General features: G+C 35.9%; 1 protein-coding gene across 12 annotated transcripts in view; it reads left to right on the forward strand.

Annotated features, from left to right (window-relative positions):
* Lmo7 (LIM domain 7) overlaps window positions 1-25,018 on the forward strand; it is a 197,565-nt gene that overhangs the window by 68,548 nt on the left and 103,999 nt on the right. For all 12 annotated transcript variants that reach the window (XM_047552078.1, XM_047552079.1, XM_047552080.1 and 9 more), the window contains exons 2-3: window positions 414-484; window positions 13,724-13,793. In XM_047552078.1, coding sequence (XP_047408034.1) covers window positions 414-484; window positions 13,724-13,793 — 141 coding nt within the window. The remainder of the gene's footprint in view (window positions 1-413; window positions 485-13,723; window positions 13,794-25,018) is intronic.

Raw genomic sequence — 25,018 nt, forward strand, 5'->3', positions numbered from 1 at the left:
TTGTAATGAAATTGAATTTAAGGATGGAGTTGAAATTAATATGCAGCTATAGATAGTATTTCAAATTTAGATCTTAATTTTTATGTAATTTTAAATCATCCGTAGGGTTTTTAACTTGAAATAGAAAATGTTTAAAATTTAGTTTAACTTCTAACTTTTGTAGCTCAGCTAGACTTAGACTTAAATGATAAATCCAATAAAATGATTGCAGAGAATACTTACTGTGTATATTTGTTCATATTCAAATGGTTGCAACAGAGCAGCATGTAATTTCCTACAAGAAACAGATTTTGGTGATCTACGCATATCCTTTAGATAAAACATTAGATGCATGTTAATTAATCTAGTACTGATTTTGACTTGTGTGTCATCCCTGTTTTAACAGGCAATTAACACCCAATTCTGTCTTTCAGGCAGTAACAGAGAAGAATTTTGAAACAAGGGATTTTCGGGCCTCTCTAGAAAATGGTGTTCTGTTGTGTGAGTAAGTATTTAAAGCATTTTAAAAATAATTCAAAAGCAAAGATGTGTGTGCTAGTGCATGTGATTGGGTGTGCGCATGTGCAGGTACGGGTGTGTAGGTGTGGTTGGGTATACATTGGTGTTATGAGATGTCCTCTCCTCGTAGTCCCCATCGTCACAGATATGTGTTCTTGGTCACAGGTGAGATTTGATCTCTGAAAATTGACACCCCCATAGTAGGAGACAGCAGGAAGGGGTTATCAGTCTGTATCTACAGATAGTGTTGCTGAAATGTATATTATTTTCAATTAGTAAACAAGAAAGATTCTATTATTGCTTGCTGTGCCTGTAGGGGTGGGTGGTTGAGGAGGAAGACTTATTACATTTCACTGCCTATCACTTACCATGAGTAGTTTAACATTTAGAACTGCCTGGTTTTGAAGTTAATATAAAACTTCTTTTCTTCATCAATAAGTCATGATGATTGGAGCAGCAAATTTTTCTTTTAAGCTTTAAGTGGAGTTATTACATTACCCCAGTCAATTTGAGTCATGGACATTCTCAATTAATAGATTGAGAACCACATCCCAGGCTAAATAAAATTGGCTGGTGCCATGATCGATGGTATATTTAGTGTTTGGTTCCCTGGTGGATGTGTAGTACTTTTAGTGAAGTACTTGACCTTTTGGGGGGATAAGGGGCAGGCAGGCCTGTGAGGTGAAAGGATGAAGTGCTGGAGGAACGTACAGGCTGGAGAAGTGAGCAAATAAATTAGAAGAATGTACTTGAGTACCCACCCACATTTTTTAAAGCACTTAATAAGAGTCTGATCCAGACTCTTATCACACAGTTACGGAATCTGTCTACAAGTAAGCGCTGGGAGTGTATGTACTGGTACTTAGATAATTTTGATTCTCCTTTGAAGGACGTTGCTTACAGTAAGGATTCAGAGTCAAAGGGTCAGATTCCTTGCTCCATTACTTTTGTACATTTGAACTAGTGACTTCTGTACACTTGAGTCTTATTTTTCCATCTATAGAGATCAGGGTATCTGACCTGTCTAAATCACAGGGCTGTCTGAGTTCAATAACACATATATTAAGATTTTTATATACTTTCAAGTTTTGTATAAATACAAGTTATCATTAGGAAGATGACCATGTAAAATCTGGGTTGACAGGTGTTCAGACTTCATTGTTTTAGAGAATCATTAATTGTTCCATGTGAAGTGACTGATATTCAACAGTTTGTGACCTATAGAAATGTCAATTTCATCTAATAAATCAGGACAGGCATATGAAGAAGGGCCATGAATAAAGTTTAAAGGATATTTCTAGTCCTTTTCCAATGTCACATTCAGAATCCTTGTTGAATAGTGTTCAAATTTATTTAAGTAGGCCACATGGTCACCCCAGTTGGTCACTGAGGGGAAATTATCTTGATTTGAAAACTGCATGATTTAAATGGGCTCTCATGTGTTCAGCAGATGGAAATGGGAACATCTCTTAGAAAAAGGCATATGACCCGCAAACTACCTTAACTATAAGTATGAGTTATTTAGAGGTTTGCAATTAAAAAACTTCGCCAATTTTAAGTGCCATAACTGAATAGCAGGTGAGTTTATGCAGGAGATACGCCTGTGAGGTGCGGGTTTCTTCTGAGATTGACAAACTCATATATCCCAAACAGATGGTCTTCAAAGAAACCACTTTGTGGGTTATATGTTTCCAGTGATAACTGTTGCTCAGAATATTTTAGGAATCCTAATTTTTAGGCACTGCCTCCATAAATAGATCTTTAAGCTTTTTTTTACTTTAAAATGCAATTTATGAACCAGCCTGGGTTCTAAATGATTTGAAAAGATTTCTGAGACTTCTACCCAGTCGGAAAGAATGAGGATGTTTACAGTTGATAAAAAACTGTTTTGACCAAGGCAGGACAAGTTAGAATAAACATATATTTTCTACCTTAGGTAATGGTGACAGCCAACCTTTGGATGCACAGATAGAGATATATGGTTGTTTTAAAGAGCCACCTTAATTAAGAAAATCCTAAAAGATCATTCTTTTTTTTTTTTTTTTTGTGGTGCTGGGGATCGAACCCAGGGCCTTGTGCTTGCGAGAGCGAGCACTCTACCAACTGAGCCATCTCCCCAGCCCAAGATCATTCTTATATTGTTTCCAAATTGGAATAATACCAGTTTGAGGTTTGAGGCATTACCACATGAATTCAATCAATATGTTTATTACTGACAATTGTTTAAATATTTCCCTCAAGTTACTTACGTAAATATTAGGCCATGATAATTAATAATTGTGTAGTTTACTGTGGAACATCACGGTGGTGCATAATATTTGTGTTAAACAATCCTTTCTCTAAATTGTGAATCACATTTTTTTATAGCCTTGGTCAGAAAAGTGTAGTACTGAAAAAAAAAAAAAAAGAAAAAACAAACAGGTAATTATATTCTTTATGAATCTGTACATGAAGAAAGCTTAACTGGTTGGTCTATGAAATGGTGATGCAGGCACTTCTATGTGACCACAGTACCTTAACTATAATAGTAACAGGAAACACCCAGCTGCTCAGAGACCTGGTATTGTAGGCTTTAACTTTCAAATTCATTGTGAATATAGTAAGCTGACTTAAAGGTTTTTTTTTTTTTCCCCCTGTTACATCTCATTTTTTTTTTTTTTTAGCTGAAATACTATTAGAATATCTCTAAAATCTTAATTTATTTTCTGGCAGAAGCCTGACTTCTATCTGGCTCACTGCCAAAACTATTTCTTGTGAAATGTAGGGTCTGTTTGTTGCCTGTTAAAAATCTTCCTTGCTCATTATCCCTATTAATGAGGTTTCTTAATATTTCATCTATTAATTTCAGTAGCTTTTTATCCTTCGGTAGTACTTTTTTCCGTTTTAAACTGGCATCCTGAAATATCAAAGTCAAGAGTTGGAGGAGCTTATTATAGCTTTCATCCAACTGGCAGTGGAATGACATTTCAGAGTCTAAATTGGGTCTAAACTCTGTGCTGAGGTTTCAGACGAGTTGTACATCTGAATAGCGAGGACAGTTGTGTGCATTCTGATTGACTGTTGAAGTTAGTACCTTCGTGTTAATCAGTTTAGTTTCATTTAGTTTGGCTGTGGGATCTAGTGAGTTGATGGCTAAGGAAAACTTCCCTAGAAAAAGTTTAATATAGTCTAATATTTTACAGTTTACCTCGGATAAGTGCTCTCTCTTGTGAGGTGGGCACAAACCAGATTTTATTTTTTTTTCCTAATCAATAAAAGGATCAACAAGAGTTTATTAGGTGATTTCAGCTCTTTGTTATAATTTTCTGTGAGTTTAATTATTGAAATTCATGAATCTGTCTCTTCTCTCCAGTATTTCTTAGTGTTAATGAATACTTCCTTACTACATATTTTAAAAAGTGTAAAAGATTTGCTACTTCATATATGTTCACAACCCTGTTTTGCTCTGGGTTCTGGCAGAATTATTTTTCTTCTCTAAATACCTTGGGTGAAGCCTCTCCAGCTTGCGATATCAGTTGGTAATTTCCAAATTACTCATCCTACGATGGCAATCTTGGAAATATCAGGTGAAAACATTCGTTATTCCTCAATGAAGTAAGATTTGTTTGAAGATAGTCTAATTGGGTGTGTCACTGGTTAGTCTATCTGTACTTACCCTTCCTGGAATGGTCTGAGTTTTTGCCCTGTTCCTGTTGCCATGCACAAGAAGCTTGTGCCTTTGGAACCTGAGGCTCACATTATTCAGCAGCTTCTCACGCTGTCACCAGGTCTTTTGAAACTTTGCCACTTGGAAAGAGTGGAGCAAGATGTTCACCTATTGGTGCGAGAAGTCCTGTTCTATTTATATCTGCCTTGTGACTATCACACTGCCTGAAAGTACCATAATATTTGATCAAAGATAAATTCAATAGAGGAAGAAAATTATTTTATGATTTACTGCTATTTATTGTGGAGCACTCAGGTGACTTTTTTAAGGCATCTGGCATCATAGACAACTCTTACTTGTCATTTGTGCAGAGCTCTATCCTTTTTGTTAGAGCTGGAGACTTCTATGCATGGGGTGCCAGGGATGCCAGGGATGTGGGTAGGCTGTGGGGGCTTCTGTGCTTAGCTCCACGGGAGGCCCAGAGGCTTTGTATAACAGGGAGGTCTGTATTCTTGGAGCTATTTCTGGTTTTGGATTTCTAGAGGAGGACAGCTGTTCAAACTAGAAGGTAGAAAGCTCAATCCTGTGCTTCCTGAGCTTGAGTGTATTGTTGATAGTGTTTTCTTACCCTAAATGTGAGTTACTAAGAATAGAGCATGCTATGTTTTAGTCAGAGGGCCCCTGAGATGTAAATGAGAATGACAGCTACTAAAAATGAAGTGAGTAATGTATGTGCTGTCTGTGATCCAAACAATTTAAAGTTTGTCAGCAAGAAGTTATTGTAACTAAAAAACTTTCTCTCAGCAAAGGAAGCTATCAGCAAGGTGAAGAGAGAGCCTAAAGAGTGGAAGAAAATCTTTGCCAATCATACTTCAGATAGAGCACTAATCTCCAGAATCTATAAAGAACTCAAAAAACTCAACACCAAGATTACAAATAACCCAATCAACAAATGGGCTAAGGAAATGAATAGACACTTCACAGAAGAAGATCTACAAGCAATCAACAAACATATGAAAAAATGTTCAACATCCCTAGTAATAAGAGAAATGCAAATCAAAACTACCCTAAGATTCCATCTCACCCCAATTAGAATGGCAATTATCAAGAATACAAGCAACAACAGGTGTTGGTGAGGATGTGGGGAAAAAGGTACACTCATACATTGCTGGTGGGGCTGCAAATCCAGAGTGCAGCCACTCTGGAAAGCAGTGTGGAGATTCCTTAGAAAACTTGGAATGGAACCACCATTTGACCCAGCTATCCCACTCCTTGGCCTATACCCAAAGGACTTAAAATCAGCATACTACAGTGACACAGCCACATCAGTGTTCATAGCTGCTGAATTCACAATAGCCAGATTGTGGAACCAACCTGGATGCCCCTCAATTGATGAATGGATAAAGAAACTGTGGTGTATATATATACAATGGAATATTACTCAGCCATAAAGAATAATAAAATTATGGCATTTACAGGCAAATGGATGCAGTTGGAGAATATCATACTGAGATAAGCCAATCTCAAAAAACCAAAGGATGAATGATCTCACTGATAAGTGGATGATGATACATAATGGGGGGGTGGGAGGCGGGCAAGAATGGAGGAAGGAAGGACTGTATAGAGGGAAAAGAGGGGTGGGAGGGGTGGGGGGAAGGGAAAAATAACAGAATGAATCAAACAACATTACCCTATGTAAATTTATGATTACACAAATGGTATGCCTTTACTCCATGTACAAACAGAGAAACAACATGTATCCCATTTGTTTACAATAAAAAAAAAAAGTGAAAAAAAAAAAGAATTTGTGATATGGGAGATAAGAGAAAGTAGAGAAGAGATGAATAGGTCGGTTGTGGTGTTGGGTGGATAGTTGTCTAAGAAGTAATTTAAAAAGTCATCATATATTGAAATATGGTCTAGATTAAGGTAACAAAAAGCTGCAGAAACAACCTAGGAATTAAAAAAAAATCTCTGGAGGTAAAGTTCTAAGCATTGAAAGGATGGGGGAAAAAAAAGAAAAAATAATGTTCTTACAAATAAAATATTATAAGTAAAAGTGATTCAAGTTATATAGGGCTCAATTAAAGTGTTAAAATGTACATCTTTAAGCCTCATTGGACAAATGAGCAAAGAATGTCACAAAATACTTGAAAATGAGGAAATGTTGTTGAATAAATAAAAAATATAATAAATATATAATATAAAATAATATACCAATATAATTTGTAATAATAAATATATTTACCTTCAGTAGTAAACAATTCAACTATAAGTAGATATTATTTTTTTGTTATTGTTGAAGCCAGTAAATAATATAAAATCTGTTAAATAAAAATGATGGGGGGGCTGGGGAGATAGCTCAGTCGGTAGAGTGCTTGCCTTGTAAGCACAAGGCCCTGGGTTCGATCCCAGCACCGCAAAAAAAAAAAAAAAAAAAAAAATGATGGGTCTAAGGTCATAGCTCAGCAGTAGAGCATGTGCTTAGGTTTGCATGCAGAAGGCCCTGCATTAGGTCCCCAGCATTTAAGATGGAAGAAAAAAAGATGAACATATTTTGATAGCATACCATATAATCTCAAAATGACCAGTCAGATAGAAATTGGTACAACTCTCTGAAAAATAATTTGACAATTTCTATCAAGTAAAAATGTGATATTTATTCATTACCATAATAAAAAATACTTTTATCATAAAAATTAGAAGACATTCCTTGGTTAATTCTTTTAGGAATCTGTTCTAAGAATAGACTACAAGTGGAGGAAAAGATAGTTATAAGGCCTATTCACAATGAAAAATACTAAGAACAACTTAAACATCTCAAATGTATGATAACTAATTTGGCAAAAAAAATGTTTTTATCCTTTCAAAGCAGTGGTTATAAGGCTTGCAGCAATGTGGAAAATTAGGTAGTGAGTAGCTGACAGGTGGAGGAGACACCTGTTGAAGGTGTGAGGATGCCATGAGGTAGCTGCCTGCTGGTGAAAAGGTAAATTGATTCATGTTGCCAGAATCCTTTCCCAGATAGATAGGTACCACAGGTCAACACTGTTGATTTAATATTTTGAAGTAGAATAGAAGAAATTAAAAGGAGGATGGAAAAATATTTACATACACATACACATCAAAGGAAAAATTAGAACCTAAGTACAACTATAGGAGAAGGACATACCATTCTCACTGACATAAAGGGATGGAGAGAAATTGAGTCACACTACTTAATAGTTATTGCGGAACTCTAGGACAGGAACCACAGCTTCCAGTGTGAGTTGCCTTTTTTGGTTTTGTTTTTGTTGAAGTCTTATCCTTTGGAGTAATTTAGGGTTCACAGCAAAATTGAGAGGAAGGTGCAGAGACAGCTCATATGCTTCCTGCCTTACACATACAGAGCTTTCCCTATTATCAGCCTCCTCCCAGGAGTGGTATGCTTGTCACAGTGGATGAACCTGCACTGACACATTGTCGTCATCACAGTTCTTAGTTTATATCAGGGTTCATCTTGATGTACATTCTGTGGTTTTAGACAAATGTATTTGACATCTACCCACCATAATAGTTTCATACAGGATAGTTTCACTGCCCTAAAAATCCTCTATGCTCTACCTATTCATCATTTTCCTCAGAATCCTTGTATTTTAATCTTTTCCAGAATGTCATATATTTGAAATTGTTCTCTTTTTGGACTGGCTTCTTTCTTTTAGTGCCCAGAATTCCATTTTTTAGATATACCACAGTTTATTTGTGCACTCACCTACTGTGGAACATCTTGATTGCTTCTAAGTTTTGGCAATTATGAAAGAAAGTTCTATAAACATCCACATGCAAGTTTTGGTGTGGACATACATTTTCGACTCCTTTGATAAATACACAGGAGCATGACTGCTGGCTTATGTGGTAAGAGTATGTTTAGTTTTGTAAGAAATTTCCAGTTTTCTTCCAAATTAGTACAGCAATGAATGAGAGTCCTTGTTGCTCCACCTCCCTGTTGGTGTTAGGTGTTGTCAGTGCTGTGAATTTTGGCTAATAGGTGTGTAGTCATAATTTGTAATTTGCATTTCCTGATATAGAGCTTGTTTTTATAAGCTTATTTGCCACCTGTATATTTTATATTGTGAGGTGTCTATTAAGGTCTTTGGCCCATTTTAAAATCAGGTTGACTTCTTACTGTTGAGTCTCATGGGTTCTTTGTATATTTTGAATAACGGTCCCTTCTTAGGTATGTCTTTTGCAAATATTTTCCCCCTCAATCTGTGGCTTGTCTTTTCATTTTCTTGGCAGTATCTTTTGCAGAGCAGACATTTTTAAATTTAATGAAATCTAGCTGATCAGTGCTTTCTCATGTGGTTTACCCTTTTGATATACTGAAAAAGTCATCATCAGACTCAAGGTCACCTGGATTTTTTCTGATGTTCTCTTCTAGGATTTTTATTATTTTGCATTTTACATTGTGTCTGTGATCCTTTTTGAGTTAATTGTTGTGAAGGGTGTGAGTTCTTGTGTCTAAATGTTCTTTGTTTTTTGATGTTGGAATGGAAAGTTTTCTGCTACTCAGTGAAATCCTTTAGTGCTCTAGAAGTTGTTCAGAATTAAGAGTCAGACCACTTAAGCTTCTCTATGCACTTTAGGATGCTTCCAGTATAACAAGGAGGCTAAATAAAAAATTCTCATTGAGTAAAATAATGATCATAATTACATTGATATTGACTTGTTGCTGTCCCACATACATTCCCATTTTAGCATATATTAACTTTTCATTTATGTTGTGGATAATTCTGTAGGAATTCTAGAAATTAAATATTGATTTTCTTACTAACCTTTGAAAACACTAAAGTGATCATAAATATTTATATTGAATTCTTTTAAATGTTTAAATTCTATATTACATATTCTGATTATGTTACCCGTGGAAGTGTGATCACTATTTGGTGTGGTTTTATTTTAAAATATCATAGCTTATGAATTTTAGATAGAAGTCATTCATTTAAAATCGTAGTATGATGTTTTCTTAAGGTAACTGGTCCAAATTAATGTATCTTATAGTGTACTGTCTTGATCACCCTTGATAATTAGGAGAGATTATTAAGGTTTGACTTGTTTGGCAGCAGACAAAAATGGTAGAGGGAAGATGTTGTTGGTAAAAAGCAAAAATCATTTCTATCATTTCATTGCAATGAAAGATAATTTTATTTGAAATTTATTTTTATAAAGAAGACATATTTTGAATCAGAAGTAACTGAATGTCAGGTACTTCTCTTAAGTGTTGGGAGCTGCTGTTTGGAATTAGAGATTGTCTTTGTCCTGAGTAGCTGTACTATCTACTTGCTCTATGATTGAACCTAGCACGATACTGTCTTTAGTAAGCATTCAGATGTTTAATGAGCAGAATTGTGTTTAGAAGAAAAATGGGCAAGTGAATTAATATCATATAGGGGATAAAACAAAGGTCACAGATCACTAATTTGTAAGGAGAATTTGGTATCTTAATATTGTTTTTAAAAATTTACTAATCATAAAAAGTTTGATAGTGTGAGGGATATTTATTTGTAAAATGTGACAAAGATTAGATATGTATATGAATGAATGAATAATGAAATAATTTATAGGTTAAAAAGTTTATTCATTGTATCAATATACTCTTCCATGTCAGTTACTCATGTTCATTTTGAAAAATCTTTGGAAATAGGAAGTGAAAAGGTGTTCAAAATTTTGCACCTTGGCTGAAGAGCTTTCCGATAAAGAGAAAAATGAAGTTTGACATTTGAAACCAGTTCTGGAGATTAACAGACAGTTCTAGTTCTCATTAAAACTTTATATAGCTGAGCCATACGTCATATTGAGCTATATGGCCTCTTCTCAGAGTGTCATGTCTGAGTTCTATTTAAAGTCAGAACATATTCGCTGATAACAAGGCCTGTGAACAGAGCCAACTTTACGGCATCTGTTGTTATGTAATTCAGCTTCTTTGGAGGGAGTGGACACTGTGGGCCTGTGGTAGGGAAAAGAAAAAAGTAGATAGCTGGAGGGATAGGTTAGACCACTCAGGCTAAAATAACAAAATACCTTAAATGGGGTGGTTTATATACCACAGACATTTATTTCTCATAGTTCTGAGCCTGAGAAGTCCAAGGTCAAGATGCCAGCAAATTTGGTGTCTGGCAAGGACTCACTTCCCTCATGGGCAGATTCACATTAACTTAAAATGGTAGAAGGGGCAAGACCTCTTTAATAAGGGCCCAATTCCCATCTACGAGGTGTAGCCTCCCTGACTTAATCACCTCCCAAGGGCCTCACCTCTGAATACCATCTCTTTGGAGGTTAGGATTTCAACATAGGAATTTTAGGGGTGGGGAACACAAACTTTTAGATCAGAACAAGGAATGTACTGAAGAAGAGGGCATCAGGGCTTATTGTGAGAGTGTTCCACTGGAAGTAATAAACTACTAGGTGCTTTCTGTTCTGGTTTTAATCTTACAGAAGAGGGTTATTCTCTGGTGTGCTAAGCAAACACATGACCAGGTTTGTGCCACAGCCTAAAGGAAGACTTGTGGATATAGAAAGAAAATTCTGCTCAGGGCTAGGGGATGGAACATGGGAAAATAGGTAGATAAAATTGCCCCAGGGCTGATGATAGATTCTAGTGCGTGGAGGCATCTGGAATGTTGTCATGTTATCGAATTCTTTCTAGAGCCAGTGACCTGAAGTCACTGTCGCCTTTAGGCATGCCACATGAGTAATTAAAGGACTCTTATTATGCAAAGAAGTTGTATTTGTAAACATAATATTTCCATAGATGACACTTTGATTTGATATGAACCTTTGCTGCTTTATGTAAACTTAAGTATACTTTATGTATGCTTAAATTTCATCTACATTTTTTATATTTTTTTGAAACCTACTTTTTCTCCCTAGAAGAAATAGCCTACAAGTTCTTCCTCTAATTGTTTATGAAAATAATGACTCATAATTCACAATTTGCATGCTCAGTGTTTGCCAAAATTATATATGTATTTCCTCCATATTCTGGTGCTTAGAACCGATCACCATTGTAATGATGAAAATAAAACAGCATTTTTTTCTAGTGACTCAGCTTTTTAGAGGGTGGTTCGTGTGTTATCTAGATTGGTGTGTTTTCCTTGTGGTTATTTCCGGGTTTGTACACATACAGGAAGGTTTAGGAATAGAAAAAGAAGGCTAATCTGTTGTGTATATGCTGCTTTTAAGTAATAAGCTCTGGCAAAAACCTGCTATTGAGGGAGGAGTCAGTAACTTATTATTGAGAGATACTATTTCTCTATGCTGTTTCCTTTAGCTCCATCCCTCATTTCCCCTGGCTAACCCTAATTGAGAGTAAACTTTTTTATCATCCATTCCAGAAACTGTATTTAAAAAAATGCTCTTGAAATTACTGATCCTGTAATACAAAAATGGTAAGTGATATAAACAGGTAAACTAAATGACCTGGCCAAAGTCACCTGTGACTCAAATAGGTGGAGCGGGAATTCATCACATTCTTTCTCTAAAAGGACAACTGTTGCCAGACTTCCTTGACATTTTGTATTTTGCCCTGACGTGTACTGGCCTCTAATTTATATCACTGAAAGACTACATTTTAAAATAAAAGTTACTCTAAGAAAGTCATTACTTACTGACTAGTAGTCAATAAGTATAAATAATTTTGTTCCTTTTTTAAAAAATCAGTCATGTTTGTGTGTGGAAATTATTTTATTTTTCCATTTTTATTTGTGCATTATATTTGTACATAATGATGGGATTTATTATATATCATACTTGGCCAAATAATTTATTTATTGTTCCTGTTAAGTAATGCTTCAATTATTAGTTTTTCTATGCATTGCAAGAATGCCATGAACAATGGAATTACAGGGCTGGGGAGATAGCTCAGTTGGTAGAGTGCTTGCCTCGCAAGCACAAGGCCCTGGGTTCAATCCCAGCACCACAAAAAAAAAAAAAAAAAAAAAAAAAAAGGAATTACAGAAATACCTGGTTAATGGGGAGCAACTAAAAGAATTAATTTGGAATTGTCATTTCTTATAAATTGACTCATTTCTTTTCTGACTCCTCAGTGATTAAAGAAAAACAATGTGATCATGAAGGGAGAAAGGCTTCCTTCCTACATGACTTTTAGTTAATGCGCATATTTAAAGTTGGGAATCATGGAGTAGCAATTGTAGGAGATACTTAAAGTTGAAGGACTGGGGCTGGTATTGTAGCTCAGTGGTAGAGTACTTTGCCACGGGTTTGATCCCGAGCAGGCAGGCATGTCCGTGAACGCATGCGCATGTGGTACCTTACACGCACGTACACACAAAAGGAAAAAGTGATGGTTTTATTGTCCATGCTAAGGTGTTTAAGATCTTTGTGTGAACAAAGTATGAAAATGGAAAAAATTCTTTTGTTTGCCAGACTAAATCTTTATGAGCCACTGTTTTATAATTTAGAATCCTGTTGGACAGCATTCTGAAGGCTGTTAAATTGAGACTTTTGTCTTTTTTATTCTTAACACACTCAAGTGTATATGTAAATCTCTGGAATGTTGAAGGAGTGACATTCCACAAGCTTCAGCATTTTTTTTTTTTTTTCTGTTGCTATTATGAAGAGGAGACCAGTAAATTAGGAATGTTTGATTCTTTCTCCTTTATTTGCTTTTCCTTTGGAGCTCTGTTGCAGAATAAATAATTGTTTTTTTAATAGATGAATTATTAAATAGGAAAATCACTGTTTCAAGATATTGTTTTCTGACAGTGATTAATGATTAATTATCCCAGTTTGCATTGGTAGAAAAACATTATTATAGAATTAAATTACTGCATGGCCTGGCACTGTATCAGTGATCAGCAAACAAACAAACAAACAAAAAATGCATAATAATTTAGACTTAGAACCAGAGTTGTATTCTGAGCATGGTTGTCAGAAACATTTCTTTTTTAGTGTCCTGGAGAACAGAAACACAAATATCTTTCAAGTATCTGTTACATTAACTTAAACATATTCAATATTAGATTCTGAGGTAATTTAGGGGAATTTAGTACATATAATTTTTACCTCTTCTGCTATGATAATAGCAATCAGTTGGGTTTGAGTGAGTTACTAATAAGAACAGGTCAACTGTTTGTACCGCTAAATGTGGCAAAAACAATATGGTTTTGAAGCTAACTTTTAGCATAAAGATCAGTTTGATAAAAAAAAAATGAAAATTATTAGTAGGAAAGTGTTTTTTGGGTCAAGTGAACTAAATTCTGATGAAGAGATTCTTGAACTGACTACTAAAACATAATCAAATAGTACCTTTCTTTAACAAATGTGAAACTATTGTTATAGACTTGGCTTTGATAAAGAAATGTGACCTCATGGTCCAGGGAGGACCACTTCACCACTGTGTGCAGTCAGGTTCTTTGTTTCTGGACCTGTTGTTTTGGTTGTTTACCTTTGATGGGCTGGGGCTGGGAATAATTGATTGCAGGATGGAATAGTGATATATATGATTCATAAAAATGTTTCAAAGAACACTGAACTCATATTGGCATTCTTGTAATCATTATGTTATTCATTTACTTTCAGTTTGATTAATAAGCTCAAGCCTGGAATCATTAAGAAGATCAATAGACTGTCTACACCAATAGCAGGTTTGGTAAGTAATAAGTTATCTTTAAAACGAATTCCTTTTAAAAAATGTTATTTATAATCAACAAATAATAATTATACAAATTTGTGGGATACAGTGGAATGCAGTTCTGGTGTTGTGTTGCACAGTAGGATGATTATAGTTAATAATGCATATTTCAAAAGAGCTAGGAGAGAGAATTTTGAATGTTCTCACTAAAAATCTGAATTTCTTTGTCTTTGAAATATAAAAAAGGTGGGCATAGATCTCTCATCTGTAGTTACAGTAGAAGTTAAGTTAGGGTTATTTTGCTGGAAGAAAGTGTTTTTAGTGATGTCTTCCTTACATTTGTAGTTCTCTTTTCTATTTCCCTCCCATCAGGATGTTTTTATTTACTTGTTACTCATTTGTTTGTTTTGAGTTTTAGAGCATCATCCATTCCCTTTCTTGGCTTTCCTGCACTGATTGCCTTTGTGTAGGTCAAATTCTCTGAAGCTCAACCCTGCTGAGCCTGCTTTCTGGTTGACCACACAGTTCCCCAGACTGGTGGGTATTTACCAGTCACTCTGTTTCTGCTGCTTCTTGCTTCTGCATTAATCCCACTCAGCACACTAATCTTAATTGTATTTGTACAATATTCCTATTAATGTCCTTTGTGATGCTGGATGTGTTGGACAAGTCTTTGTCACAGTTTTATCATCCATAAAATGGCAGTGATGATTCTCTAGATTCCCTCTAGCTTTAAATTCAGGATTTTGAGTATAACGAATAACACCACTGTTATTTTGTTATTCCGATGAGAGACTAGTAATAATATGGGCTCTGTGTTTGGAAATAATTTATAATAAATACCAATTGATGGATAATTTTCACAATGTTAAAAATCCTTTAAAAAAAACAATGTTCATGATAGGAGTTGGTCAAATTTTTTTCCCCCACAAAACCATTAAGTTTAAAACACTTAATAATTGCAGGGTAGAAACAAACTGATCATCTTTGGAATATTCATGGTGCTTATATTACATTGAAGAAACGTCTCTTTGATCATTCATGTGTTTATAGATGTTAATGGCATGAGTAATTAAAGGTAGCAGCCCCGAAATTTCTGAGTTTGCAGGAGGCATGAAAAACTTGCCAAATTTTGATAGGGATGAGTTATGAAAAATGTTTATTGGAAAATATCTGTCTAGGAGAGAGGGAATGAAAATAGTTTTCTTTTGAAATTATAGAATCCATATAAAGTTCCCAGCACAGTTGGTTCTGATATTAACTCCTTTCTTCTTACAAGTTGTCTCTATTGCTTATCTATTATGAATGGGCAGCTGGCCTGACATTTTTTTGGGTCTTAAATGGAGTTAGATCAAAAGCCTGTTGTGTCTGTGTATTTATATATAATATAATATATATTACACATATATTATGATCGTATGATTAGATGCAAGCACAAATGTATTTTATTTTAAAACCCAGATATAGTATATATATTATATATATATATATATGAATATATATATTCTTCTAATGTATAATGAGTCAAAAGATATTTGTTATTTAAGGGATAAAATTAAAGAAATTTGGTATTTGAATTCTTTCTGGCAGGAAACATTCAGTGTAATAAGATAAAAAAATTATATGAAAATAACTTTTCTAAAGCACTGCTGTGCAAATTAAAAATTTGAATTACATTTTTTCAAATGGTTTGAGTTACTGTTAGATAGTTTAATACTTTGATTATAAATGGTCATTTCTTATATCAATTACATGCATTTTAAATGAAATTAGCCTTGAAACTCAAACACACTGCATATCTGTAATGCTTGAATTGTGGTGACTTGTTGTTCTTGGCCACTGTAAGTTTTATTCAATTTTATGATTGTATGATTAGATGCAAGCACAAATGTATTTTATTTTTAAACCCAGATATCTCTACAAGTATTTCTATTTCGAGCATCAGAAATTCTATCCAGTTTGGATCTTATCTTCAGAAACTAAAATGAAATGAATTTCCAGTATATTAAATAGGATGATTTTCCAAATACAAGACACTGAGCATTTTCAATTGGATGTTAGAGCATGGAGTGACTTCAGCTACAGAATGGGCTAAGCTTAATTGGTTTGAAGTTAGCATCATGCCTCATTTGACTCCTGATACTTGTCAGGATGGTTATATCAAAATTTTTTCTAAGTCTTTGCCTCAAGTGTGAATAAGAGTGTCAACATCTACTTCGAAGAGAGTCATTACAAGAATTAAAAGTAATAATATATAGTCCAATATGTGGATAGTCAACCAATGTTCATCATTTTAACCAATAAGTGAGGGCCTACTAGGTTGAGGATATTTTTAGTTTATAGGGATGTGTTGGAGGAACAAAGATAGATATCAAGTTTGACTCAAAGCAGAGAAGGAGGGGGAATCATGCAAATAAATTAGCAAATGAGCAAAAAAACCATCCCAACATAAATGTGCCACAGAGAACCGGACTGACATGTTCTGGACACTTGTGAGCAGTTGTAATGGGACTGTGAAGATGGATCTCTAAGAATTTCCGAAGAAGGAGTATTCCAGAAGTCTTTATTTTTGACACTTAAAGAAGTTGAATGATCTGGGCCAATACTACTAATTATTGTGTTCACAACACACAACATTGGTGATGATTCATATAAGAGAGCAAAGATACTTTTGATGAATTAGTGAACAATATTTCCATTGTGAATATTAATGGGCTCTAAAATTGGATAAACCTCCATCCCCCACCAAAATAAGACAATTTTAAACCCCAGTACCTCAGAATGGGGCTTTGTGAACAGGTCGGTTGCAGATGAGGTAATTAGTTACGATGAGGTCACATTGGAGTAGATTGTATCCTAATCTCATATGACTAATAACTTTATAAAATAATGGCCATGTGAAGATTTACAGGAAGAATGCCATGTGAAGGCGAGGTATTGGATTGATGTATCTATCATGCAAAGAACACCAAGGATTGCCTGCAAACCACCGGAAGCTAGAAAGAGGCAAGAAAGATCCCCCTCAGTTTTCACACAGATCATGGCTCTCCCAACACCTTACTTTTGAATTTCTAACTCCAGAACCATGAGACAGTGATCTCTCTTGTTTTAAGCCAGTTTTTAGCTGTTGGCATGGTACCCCTAGCAAACTAATACAGAAAATGTTATAGTTAATACTTCTTACATTAAAATAAACATAGATTCAGAGGAAGGTGCAAAAAGTACAAAAAGGTTCTCAGTACTCTCCCAATGCACCATCTTGCATGACTGAAGTATAATATATCAAAACTAGAAAATTGACAATGATACAATCCAAAGGTCTTCATCTCATTTCATCAGATTTTACATATGATGCCTGCTCTTTGAGCAGCAAAGCACAGAGATGACTTCAAGCTAAGTCACTTGAAGAGGCTTTATTTTAAAGATTTATCACAAGACTCTCCCAAGAATTTAGTGTTCTCCCGTAAACATTGCAGTCTGTATTCTACCAATACTTTTTTCTTCCCCATTTCAACAGAAGACTTGATTTTGATGTTTCTTAGTTGGTGTTCCCAAGATAAGGATCTGAATGGATAAGGTTACCCTTTCTTTCCAGGCTACAGATATCTCAGGTCACTTAAGATAGTTGTCTTGACCAAATGGGCTGTGGTCAGGAGTGTTGGAGGGTTGGTGCATTCAGCTCCATGTGTGGGTTGAAGTAGATTCTGTGAAGGAGGTTTGTGTGGGGTAGATACACCAAGGTTAAGAATATGATAAGAATTTTTGTGCAAAGGTATAAGCTAAGTGGTTATGGTGGTCCATGTCCCCTCTTCAGTTATTTCTCCCTTACTCTTTTTAGCTATACTTTTCAGTTGTCCTCAGCTATCTACCATGTGTGTTTAACTTTCATGTTAGGGCAATGGATTTAACTTTACATTTGGACCTATGGGAAAAGTGTGGAATATGTCTTGAGCAGTGACAATATGGAGAAACTCGTTTATATGCTTTATAAATACATCAAATGCTTTGTTTGAAATATTCATGTGATAAATTTTTTTTGGGAGGGTAGTAACTATATTCTCTTAGATCTTTTCTTCTAGTGATATGACTTTTCTTATTTGACTGAGTTTTAGTTCATAAAGAAATACATTCTCATTTTTTCTATCCTCTCTGTTCTTCACAAAGCTATGGTTTTTTTTGTGTTTTTTTTTTTTTTTTTTTTTTTAAAAGAAAGTCTAACCAAAGAGTTTGTGTCGTCCAAAAAATTAGCTGGTGCTAAATGTGGCTACATTCAGCATATTGAAACCTAAAACTAAAACTTTATTTGTGAGTAAGAAAGAAGTTCAACATCAAAACTAAACCCCAGGAAAAAGGCAAATACCCTGATGGTGAAAAGAACTATTGAAGCAGAATAATATTTGCCATCTGATATGTTAGTGCATGATATACAATATGTGTGGAAGCATCAAGGAAATTATTCACCCTAAGACTTATAGTTATTTTGGACACCTGATGATTTATTTGTGTTTAGTGAAACAGGGTTTCTCAGTCTTGATGCTGTTGTGATTTGGGGGCAGATGATTCTTTTTTTCTGGAGTCCGTCCTGTTCATTGTAGAATCCTTAGCAGCATCCCTGACCTCTGCTCACTACATGACAGTGTTATTCTCCTTCCCTACTATTTTTAATAGTTAAAAATGTCTCCTAACATTGCCACTGACCCCCATGGGGATAAAATCATCGCTGATGGAGAACCACTTAGCTGAAGAATCAAGAAAGTATCACTGTGTTTCTATATGGGTCCATCTGATTGACCATAGATTGGTTGATCTACTCATATTTTCCATTTTAACTGTAATTTACTTTTGAAAAAGAAATGTTATTTCAGAAAATTTGGTTTGAATCATTTGTTTGAACATTTGTGTCTATCATTGGTCTCAAAAGAAAAATCCTCAGTGTATCCACATTTGCATTAAAATATTGCTAAATTTGAACATCTTTGCTAATAAAGAGTTAATCTTTTAGATTATGTTCAGGAGTGGAATGTGTAAGGTGTGACCGTAGAGACTGGAAAGGTTGTCGTCTTAGTCAGGAATGCTGTGGAATGCAGGAAATGGGCAAGAATCCCGGTTAGCTTAAATCATGGGATGTGTCAGTTTTTCTTGCCTTCCTGATGGCTACTTCCAGATATAAGGCAAGTCTAGGTGCCCATTCTTGCTGCCATTTTCTAGAAGGTACTTGCTGGTTAACGTTCTTGTACCTGTGTGAAGTTACTTCTGATTCTTTCACCTTTGCTCTCCTACATGCTTGGGTGTCAGTAAGGTAGTATGACCTATTCTGTGCTGAGAGGTCACTGCTAAAATATCTGGTTGTTTTCTTCCAGCAGCTATGGAATATCCACATGAGGAATCTATAAAGTTGAAATGATGCAGCTGAGGTCTTGCTATGTGCTTTTCTAAAAACCATTCTTGCTGGGTGCAGTGGTATATACCTGTAATCCCAGTGACTAGGAAGGCAAAGGCAGGAGGATCACAAGTTCAAGGCCAGCCTCAGCAACTAGCTAGATACTCTCTCAAAATAATAAAAAGGGCCGAGGATGGAGTTCTCAGTGCTAGGGCACTACTACTGGAATCAATTCGCAATACCAAATAAACAAGTAAAACCATTCTCACACAATGACTTTGTTTATTCCATTTTCCCCTCTCTCTCAAGGGGAGAGGGAAAGTTTGTGGGCATTTTTCACAAATAATACCAAAGTGTGAGATCTCAGGACAGAATTTTTTGTTTTTTGTATTTTTGGGGTGGGAAAAGCTAAATTCAGTTTACTTTCTCTTCTAGGTTGAAATAACATAAGAAATATGACTATAATTGTTATTTTCATTCCAGGGTAGCACTTTTCTGGGTAGGAGGCAGAAGTGATGTTTGTATGGTTGAAGAGAAAATACTTAAGGAATATTGGCATGTGACTTGGATAGTTATAGGAAGGTGGAGAACATTTATGCTTGCTTGAGACAGAATAGTGGTGAAGCTGAGGATTGCTCTGTGCTGGGTCACAACCCTGCGTCTTGGAGGCAGTTGCTCTCTAGTGGTAATAAGCAAGTCACTTTGTGAATAATTGGGGGTTTTAAGAACACAGAACACTAATAACAAGTGACAGCATATGAAAAGATGGAAAGATGATATTGTGGAGCCAGTTTGAAAAAACCATCTAGAAGTGAGAATAAGAGTGTTTTTTTTTTTTTTTTTTTTTTTTCTCTTCTTGATTCTTATTGCTGATTTTGTGGATTAGTTTGAGGAGATCTTCTACCTAGAAGATTTGGGAAAAACTTCCACCAGTTAAATTCTCTGATACACTTACTCTGGCCTATTTGATTGCTTAGCCAATAAGAGCAGTATTCTTAGTGAGCTGATTCTGGTTGGCATGTTCCCCATTTTCAGATGGATGTATATCAACCTTTCTGGGATGGCCGGGGGCAACACTGGGGACTTCTCTGCAAAAACATGCTTTTTATTCATGCTCAACTCTTTCATGTTTCTAATTTCTTCGCATTTGATAAATAACAAAGATTCTGTGTTTCTGTGGATGTAGAATTATCATTTTCTTTAATTAAAAAAATTTTTTTAGTTGTGGTAGACCTTTATTTTATTTTATTTTTTTAATGTGGTGCTGAGGATCAAACCTAGTGCTTCACACATTCTAGGCAGGTGCTCTACCACTGAGCCACAGTACCAGCCCTGTTCTTTAATTTTTGTTTCCCACAGATCACTGTCTTGGGGTGAATTTTTATGTATTACCTTGAATTTTGAGGAGATCTGATGCTTCAATGAATTAAAAGATAATTTTTATCTTTTCTTCCCATTTTCGAATAGAGACAATAAATATTAGAGGATATCAGTCAACTGGACCAAAATTGCTAAATTTGGCTTCATTATTAAACTATACCAAAGAAATGTTTTTCCCCCCAAAGGTGAACTACTCTCACAAGTTTTTAAATGTTGCCTCAACTACTAAAATTTAAATTAATCTTATAGTTTGTCAATTTGTTGTTTTCTTAAAAAAAAAAAAAAAAAGCAATAACAAAACATGGAGTACTTTTTCTTCTAAACTATACTATATACTGTATAGTATTAACTATTAATTTATTGTTATACTTGCATCAGAGATTATAGCATACAAAATTCACTAAAAATAAGGTCATTTTCCATGTTTAAAAAAATTTTTTTTTAGTTGTAGATGAACACAATACCTTCATTTTGTTATTTTTTATGTGGTGCTGAGGATTGAACCTAGTGCCTCAACATGGTGTAGGCAAGTGCTCTACAATTGAACCACAACTGCAGCCCCCATCGTTATTTATTATCATGTAGATGATTTTTTGGTGATGAACATATTACTGGAGTTTTTTTTTTTTTTTTTTTGCAGTGCTGGGATTTGAACCTGGGGCCTTGTACTTGACAGGCAAACACTCTACACACCAAGCTATATCCCCAGCCCCATTACTGGTGTTTTTGTGGATCACCATCTGCATTTTAATGGTTTATAATTATCCAGTATCAAATCTGGCAAATAGAGTGGGAATTGTGCATTGGCTATTGTAAGGTAACAGATATTACATATTAAATATCTGAATGCCTTAATGCTCTTATATAAAAAGGCATATAAGTAAGTCAATGACAGTTGAGTTATTTATAAAGTATTCTCAGTAGATTTCATGGAGATGTCTTGACTCCCTGCTTCTCTTTCGCTACCTATTAAAGGCAAGTGTCACCATAAGTGGAAAATTAAAAACAGTATTAGCACTGAAGTTGCTTCCAATACACTCAAGGTGATGTAGTGCTGTAAAGCAGGAAACTCCTCTTTTATTTCTAGCCATAATCTTTTAATGACAGTGCTGGCACATGTTTAGGAACATTTCCCCAGAGTTCCTAAACCTGCTTGTTTTTAAAATCTAAGATCAACATTTATGTGCCAAGTTTCAGCCTTGAGGGCAACTTAAAAAAAAAAAATTAATGCATTAGAATTGCTGAAGCAACACTACAATTAACTTGTAGAGTTAAAAATAATTTAGTGAAAAAATTGATTCAGCATTTGAGTATCATGTGACATATATATCAGATAGGAGAGTTTCATTCAAATAAACTCTGACCACCTCTTTTTAGGTCCCTTTTGTTAGTTAGAAAGTGCAACAGGAGCAGCAAATGAGGGTGATAGAAATAGATTTGAAGGTGTAAAGCCAGTTACTTGGTGTGTCTGGGACCCATTACTGTTCATCCCTTTCTAGAAATATTTCTTTAATATCTGCTGTGTTTCAGGCATTGTCCTAGGAACCTGGGACAAGCTGCACAGTAGGCAACACATCAGTGATATCTTGACAGTGCCAGTGAAACTGGAGTTTTGAGATGAAACTCCATTCCCTGCAGCTGCTGGCAGGTGAGACTGGAGTTTCTCCCTTTCTGCTGGTGGGTGGGGTCTGCACAGGCCTCTGCAGCCTAGAAGAGTTGCAGCTCATAATGGCAGGCCATGCTCACTAGTGTTGCAGCAGACCTTAGCAGCTCACCATCAATTTCTTCTTCTTTCCTGGGTTCTTGTCTTGTGAATTTGAAGAATAAAATCCACAGGCCGGGATGAGTGAATGTAATAGTAGGATTTATTGAAGAACAGGAAGAGAACTCTTTAACAGCTCAAGAGTGACTGATAGCAGGTTTTCTCTGTCCAAGTGTGCTAGTCTAGGGGCTTATATAGTACTTGGTTCCCTACTGTTGGTCCAAACTTATGTTAATTAGGGTTTGAAAAAAGTACCAATGCCATTGGCCCAAACTTATGCTAATTAGGGCTTGGAAATGTACTAACGCTATTGATCAAGTTTTTTAAGAATGTATTTTGACATATTATACATACATGTAGTACAACTTCCCATTCTTCTGGTTGTATATGATGTGTAATTACATTGGTCATGTATTCATATGCGAACATAGGAAAGTGATGTCCTATTTATTCTACTATGTTTCCTATTCCCCTTTCCCCTCCCTTCCCTTCTTTCCCTTTGTCTATTCCAAAGTACTTCTATTCTTCCCTCCCCCATTTCCCCTTTTGGGAGTCAGCATGCACACATCAGAGAGTGCATTCAGCCTTTGGTTCTGGGGATTGTCTTATTTCCCTTAGCATGATAGTCTCCAGTTCTGCCCCACTTCTGTTTTCTGGTAGCAGGCCAGAAGTGCAGTGTGTGCTTCTGCAGCGGGCACCCGCACTGTGTGTCGGCCATGCTGCTGCGGGGCGACAGACCACCACGACTTGGCTTGCGTGCCTGCATGGCTGGCTCCACTCGGCCTGTGGCTATGCTTGTCACTTGCACTGCAGTTGGCCACTGCTCCACCACTCTACATCTCCACTGCTGCTTCTCATCAGGGACCAGTAGGCCCACTGTCCCTTGGCAGTGGGGGAGCCATGTCTCCAGTTGCCAACAATTACACTGAAATAATAATACAAATAGATAAAGAATGATGGAGTGTGTAGGAGAAGTGGTTCAGAGAAGGTGCTGAGGACATCCCATTTCTAAGTTAACGTTTGATTAGAGGCCTGAATAAAGTGGGAGAAGTGAAGCCTGGGAAGATATAGGGCCTGGAGGGAGTTTTCCAGATCAAAGAGCAGAGGTCTTCAAGGAGGACCATGAGTAAGGTAGGCTAGTGAAGTTGTGTGAAGCTTTGTGAGTCGGTGAGTAGACTGCATTTTACTTGATGTATGATAAGGGATGATTGGGATATTCTGAGAAGAATTTAATTTGTTGGAAGGTCATTGGTTACCTTTTTAAATGGAAGCACATATCTGTTAATATACTCAAACATTAATGAACTGTATACTTTAAATGTGTGCCTGTGTGTGAGTAGTATCTTTTTAAAAAAAATTTTAATTATTTATCCATCTTTTGATTTTTTTACAGACTGCATTTTGATTCATTGTACACAAATGGGGTACATATTTCATTTCTATGGTTGTACATGATGTAGATTCATACCATTTGTGTAATCATACATGTACATAGGTTAATGATGTCTGTCTCATTTCACCATTTTTCATACTCTCCTCCCTCTCATTTCCTTTTACATAATCTAAAGTTCCTCCATTCTTCTCTCACTCCCCACTCCCCCACCCCCATTACACATCATCATCCACTTATCAGGGAAAACATTCGGCCTTCGGTTTTTTGGGCTTGGCTTATTTCACTTAGCATGATATTCTCCAATTCCATCCATTTATTTGCAAATGCCATAATATTATTCTTCTTTATGGCTGAATAATATTCCATTGTGTATGTATACCACAGTTTCTTTATCCATTCATTTGCTGAAGGGCATCTAGATTGTTTCCACAATCTAGCTATTGTGAATTGTGAGTTGTATCTTTAAACAATTAAAAATGATCATGGTTGCTGTGTGAAGAATAGATTGAAGGCAATCAAGAAAAGAAGAAAGCCAGTTGAAGAATATTTCAGGAGAAGTGACGGTTAATTTTGTGTGTCAAAATTAACTTGACTGTGACATGGGATTCCAAGATACTTGATCAACCATGATTCTGGGTTTGTTAGTGAGAGTGTTTTTAGATGCAATTAACTTTTCAGTCAGTAGGCTAAGTAAAGCGTATTGCTTTCCCTGTGGTGGGCCTTGACAATCAGTTGAAGGCTTGAATAGTACAGTCAAGCTGACTCTGCTAGTAAGAGGGAACTCTTCTACCTGAACTGAGATACTGTCTTTTATTTTCTCCTTTTTTTTTCCCCCCTACTTTTGGATTTGAATGGAATGATTGACTTTTCTTACATCTCGATCCTACTGGTTTTCATATTGGAACATACACAATTCCATCCCCTCTCTTGGTTCTCAGACCTTCAAACTTGGACTAGCACTGCATCATCAGCTCTGCTCAGTTTCCTGCTTGCTGACTCGAATCATGGGACTTCTCAGCCGCCATAATTCCTTATTATAAGACTGTTTCCATAGACATCCTGTTGGTTCTATTTCTCAGAGAGCCTGATAAACACAGTTTTCCATGCAAAAGGGATGGTGGCCTCAGGGACAGTTGAGAAGTGGTCGAATTTGCCAAATGCTTTGATGGAAGAGAGTGTGCAGGAGCTACTAATGGATCCAGGGCATTGGGGGTTTTGCATCAGTACTTTACTGAGACAATAAATAGGGGGTGGAGGAGTGTAGGTGGGGGATAAGGGGTGGATCAAGAGAAAACATGTGGTGGGTGAGGCAATTTGCAAAAGATTAT

The sequence above is a fragment of the Sciurus carolinensis genome, chromosome 5 (genome assembly GCF_902686445.1).
Source record: "Sciurus carolinensis chromosome 5, mSciCar1.2, whole genome shotgun sequence".
In the NCBI taxonomy this organism is placed as follows: Eukaryota; Metazoa; Chordata; class Mammalia; order Rodentia; family Sciuridae; genus Sciurus; species Sciurus carolinensis.